The sequence below is a fragment of the Arvicanthis niloticus genome, chromosome 30 (genome assembly GCF_011762505.2).
Source record: "Arvicanthis niloticus isolate mArvNil1 chromosome 30, mArvNil1.pat.X, whole genome shotgun sequence".
In the NCBI taxonomy this organism is placed as follows: Eukaryota; Metazoa; Chordata; class Mammalia; order Rodentia; family Muridae; genus Arvicanthis; species Arvicanthis niloticus.
The window spans coordinates 5,496,754-5,501,473 of record NC_133438.1 but is presented as its reverse complement, the minus strand read 5'-3'; the positions used below and the strand labels follow the sequence as shown (position 1 = coordinate 5,501,473).

Here is a 4,720-nt window from a genome sequence, read left to right as displayed (position 1 = left end):
CTGTGTCCCCCAGAAAGCTGTCCTGCTGCGGCTGTGGCTCAGCAGTGCAGCGCTTGCCCTAACACGCACAAAGCCCTAGATTCTGTCCCAACACTTCAAAATGTACTCCCGTTAGTTCTACCATTTGAGAGGTGGAGGCAGGAACACTGTAAGTTTAAGGTCATCTTCAGCTATACGGTGGGTTCAAAGACTGCCTGGGCTACCAGATGAATGGGGGTGGGGCAGGTAAAAAGGTTGGTAAAATGCTTGCTATATAAACATGGAGACCTGAATTTGACTCCCCAGAACCCACATAGTCAGGCATGGTAGCACGTGTTTATAGTCCTACTCCCTGGGGTTCACTGACCCCACACACACCCTACACGGTGAGGGGAGCTGGGATGTCATCAGGCAACAGGCCTTGAGTCATGGGGATTAATCAAGATGCTTGCTTGAGGGGCTAGCTGAGGCAGGAGAGCAAATTTGAGAGTACTATGGGTTATGGGTTACATGAGAAAATCCTGTCTGAAAAGACACATAGAAAGGCTGGAGCAGCAAATGACTCAGCAGTCAAGAGTGCTTATTATGGGCTGATCTGAGTTCAAGGCCAGCCTGAGTTACAAAGTGAGATCCTGTACCTCAATACATACATCATACATACATATATACATACATACATACATACGGATTGGGGAATGGAGAAATCACTTGAATACATGCTTTTGCCAAGTGGTGGTGGCACACACCTTTAATCCCAGCACTTGGGAGGCAGAGGCAGGTGGATTTCTGAGTTCGAGGCCAGCCTGGTCTACAGAGCTAGTTCCAGGACAGCCAGGGCTACACAGAGAAACCCTCTCTCAAAAAATCAAAAGGGGCTGGGGGTTGGGGGGAGGTGAGGGAGAGGTAGCTCACAACTGCTTGTAATCCAGATCCAGAAGATATGACACCTCCAACCTCCACAGGTACTTTCACTCGTGTACATATCTACACACCGATAAATACAAGTTCATATAATTCAATGTGTGTTTGTGTGTCTGTATGTCTGTGTATGTCTGTATGTACTTGCTGTGCAATCATGGGGACCAGGGTTTAAGTCTTATAAGCCCAGCTCTGAGGAGGGCAGAGACAGGTTAGACCTTATTGGTCTAGTGAAGAAACTACAAGCCCCAGGTTCTGGGGAGACTCTGCCTCAGACAGGTGGAAAAAGGTAGCCTCTTCTGATGTCAGTAGGAGCATACAAGTTCACACGTCTGTACACACGTACACCCACTCACACCTAAATCATCGTTTTTCCTAAAGCCCTGCTTGCTGTTAGAACTGTCCCCCTAAACATTCCTCCCAAATGATGGTGACACTGATGTTCCAACACTCGCTTTACTTAAACAGCTAGAGCCAGATTTGGAGCAGTGTGAAGGGGCAGGTGGATAGGAAAGGCTGACTGGGAAGAGGAAGTAGGTGGGCATGGCGAGGGGAAATTACTTGAATACAAGCTTTTGCCAAGTATTTTCCAGGATTGAGGATCCTGGGATCCAAAATCAGAGGCCAGGGAAGGCAGCTTGAGATCAGAGGCAGATTTGAAATTCGGCCAATAGTATACAGATGTTTAAGATGGCCACATATCTGTTGGCGTATGACTGGAAGCAGTCACTTGCCAGGCTGGGTCAGTGTGGAAAGCCAAGGTCCTTACTGGGAGGGGATACCAGGCTGTCTGGGTCCTGCATTAGTGGGTTTTGAGCCTTGGGTTCCTGAGGGCTGACAGGGTGAGGAGGAGCTGGGCTGCATAGTAGGTGCTCATGATCACTAGGCGGGCAGAAGGCAGAGAGTAGACGAATGTGTCCCAGGCCAGCACACCGTCTGAGAACATAAAGAGCACAGCGCCCCAGCCAGCACGTCCACCACAGACAAGGCCACGCCACACCATGGAGTTCAAGATCAGCCCATAGGCTGACACTGGCAAGACCATGTCCGGCTCAAGATGTAGCAGGAGGAAGCTGTAGTATGTCAGAGAGGCCCACGTGGTGCACAGCAGCAATCCGGGCTGCAGCGGGGACAGGCCAAAAGCCCAGAGGTAGAATAAGTGGGCAACAGAGAAGGCTGCCATGCCTGAGGGAGAGAGGGATAGAAACTCAGTGAGGTAGGGGTGGGTAACCAGTGAGGCACGAGTTGGCCTCCTGCTTCTCACTGTTGTCTTGGCCACCACTAGACATGAAGAACAATGTCCTCACAGTACCAGCTCCCCAGTGGCCATGGCACCATCATGCTCTGCTGATTATAGCAGCCCCTCCCCCCACCTTTTTAATGGGTCTCCAATTTCTTTTTATCCTTGGGTGTTCACTGAGTTCCCAAAGCAATGGCAATGACCTCCAAATTCACAGCATCATGTACCTGCTCTGCTCAAGGGTCTGTCAATCCAAACCTGCTCTGGGAAGCCTGTGCCCTTGCTTTACCCACTATCCTACTCTAGCCAAACTGGCCCATATGAGCAAAACAAGTCACATACTATTACCCAGCTCCTTCCCACACACACTTTCCATCCCCAGAATGGTCACCCTTCCCATATACACTTATCCTTATTCCTATAATCTTAGCCCTTAAGAAAGCTATGGCAGGAAGATCCAACATCTGAGGCCATTTAGACCAGCCTGGACTATATCAACGTTTCAAAAATGACTCCCTACCACCCCCACCCACCTCAGCCATGCTGTATCTTAATCTTCTCCACACCACCCCTTCCAATCAGGTAAACCCACATCTTCCAACCAAACCGGCTGACCCTAAGCCCCTGACTGAACTGAGAGCTACCCTACCACCCACCACTGCCTTCTGATATCTCAGGATGACAGCCTGGTTCAACCCAGGGGACCTAGGGAAGGTTCCTTATAATGAAAAGCTGTGTCCCAGCACTGACAACTCAACAGCCCTAGGTGTGTTGTCATGGGATTCCCTCCTCACCATGTAAGAAAGCTTCAGGCCAGATGAGGCAGGCATCTCCCACAGAAGAACATACAAGAGCTCCCTGCAGGAGCCAGGTGTAGCTCCCACCAGGGGCCACAGCCCACAGGAACACAACCAGGCAGAGAATAGGCTGGCACTTGATCAGGGCACTGACCCAAGATGGCTGGTCCACAGGAATCCAGAGGAGGAAGTAGAGGGAGCAGGCAAGGATGAAGGGGACCAGCCACCTGCAGACCTGTGGGTACTTCAGGAGAGGGAGCTGCTCAGCTTCCCACACTCACCCCAGTCTGGGGTAGGGGGTCACACACAGCAAGGCATGGTAGGAAAAGTCCAGTACTTTGGAGGTGGAAACAGGAGGCTGTTGAATTCAAACCTGGTCTAGGATACATAGTGAGAACCTATTTTTAACACCTGTCCCCCACACCCTCCTCATGCCAGGACTCAAGTGTGTCCAGGGGGAACTTTCTGGACTAGGATCTTTAGTCACCTGGAGAGCCTTTTCATTCATGTCTCCTGCAAGGACAAAACCATGATTCCTTAAAACCCAGCCTACTGAAGAACAGGGATGCCCACCAACTCACCAAGCAGGGAGAATCACAGGCCCCAGGGCTGCCCACGCTCCTGACCCCATCCCCACCTTACGGGTTCTCACTTGGTCTGAAAAGAGTGTCTCCAAGGGCAGCCCCTCTTTTCTAGCATCCATGTTGAGTCACTTCCCTTTAGGAACAAGTGGCTTCAGAGGGCAGAGGGGAAGACTTGTGGTTACACATTAACCCAAGTGTCCTGTGGACTCTGGGCTGATAACAGGGCTCACTCAAGGCCCGTTCTTGTCTGGCACTTGCTGATAAGGTGTCCATCAAGAACCAAGGGTCCCTCCACCCTCCAGCCCCTCCCCAGCACTTAGAAACGCGGCCACCACCTCCCTTATAGGCTAGCAAAAGTGAGCCCCCTCCCCACAAGTGGAGCTCCCACTGTCTCATGCCCAGCCCATCAGACAACACAAGGTTCCACAGAGGGGTACCCCTACAACCAGCCCTGGAGAACAGGCGGCAGGAAGGACTCCAAAGGAGTCCTGCCACAAGCACCGGTTAAATACATCCTGTACTGTGCTTGCAGTCATTCACTCCACCGTACACTCGCTGTCCTGCGGCCTTCCCATGCAGAAGACAGGGACTACTGGATGCCAAGGGACTACTAGGTTTCCCAACCACTCCCCCTCACGTGATGCTCCACTGTGTGTCCACTCTCAAGGCAGCTTCCTGTCTCCTAATCTCTCCCATACTTTTCTGATTTTGAGACAGGGTTCTTCTGCCCAGCCCTGGCTGTCCTGGAACTTGGTCTGTAGACATGGCTGGGCTTGAACTCACAAAGATCCACCTGCCTGTGCCTCCTGAGTGCACCACCACCACCACACCTGGTGCCTCCTATCCCCTTAATGGCAGGAAGCGCAGCTCCAAGGTCCAGGGAGCTCTTGCTCTTTTTAGCAGGTCTGTTAGAGGACAGAGGTGAGGGGCTGAGAGCTAACTCGGCACAGCCCTACCTGATCTGCATTCAGAACAGGGCCAAGGAGGTGCACACATCAGGATGAGAGAGCCCCAAAGTGCTAACTCAACAAGACCAGTGCCCTTTTCCTGATGTTCTGCCTGGTGTATAAGCATTCCCCATCCCCCTACACCCACACACACTCTCACAAGTGAGGTCCTAAGAGAATATAACTCTCTCTAGGCCATGGAGAGCATGTTCACCCAACTCTTGAGTCCCAAAACTCAAAGTCCCACACCAGGAA

General features: G+C 51.7%; 1 protein-coding gene across 4 annotated transcripts; it reads right to left on the bottom strand.

The window, feature by feature from the left end:
• Positions 1–1,339: 1,339 nt before the first annotated feature.
• Positions 1,340–4,566, bottom strand: Tmem86b (transmembrane protein 86B). Of its 4 annotated transcripts, XM_076927692.1 has the most exons (5): positions 4,069–4,566; positions 3,587–3,667; positions 3,422–3,447; positions 2,932–3,178; positions 1,340–2,082 (listed from the first exon to the last, which is right to left on the bottom strand). In XM_076927692.1, the coding sequence occupies exons 3-5, from the start codon at positions 3,440–3,442 to the stop codon at positions 1,700–1,702; spliced, it is 651 nt and encodes a 216-aa protein (XP_076783807.1). In that variant the 5' UTR covers positions 3,443–3,447; positions 3,587–3,667; positions 4,069–4,566; the 3' UTR covers positions 1,340–1,699. The 4 variants fall into 4 exon arrangements, with proteins under 4 accessions (XP_076783807.1, XP_076783806.1, XP_076783805.1 ...); XM_076927691.1 differs by having other exon boundaries at positions 3,587–4,566; XM_076927690.1 differs by lacking the exon at positions 3,422–3,447 and having other exon boundaries at positions 3,587–4,566.
• Between the last annotated feature and the right edge of the window lie 154 nt (positions 4,567–4,720).

What these genes read in the sequence shown, in the direction of transcription:
- Tmem86b (XM_076927690.1), bottom strand. Translation starts at nt 3,637, where the DNA reads ATGGATGCTAGAAAAGAGGGGCTGCCCTTGGAGACACTCTTTTCAGAC. An exon ending in AGACACTCTTTTCAGACCAA is followed by an intron (nt 3,179 to 3,586) that starts GTGAGAACCCGT and finishes CCTCTCCTGAAG; the next exon opens with TACCCACAGGTCTGCAGGTG. An exon ending in GCCTGAAGCTTTCTTACATG is followed by an intron (nt 2,083 to 2,931) that starts GTGAGGAGGGAA and finishes TCTCTCCCTCAG; the next exon opens with GCATGGCAGCCTTCTCTGTT.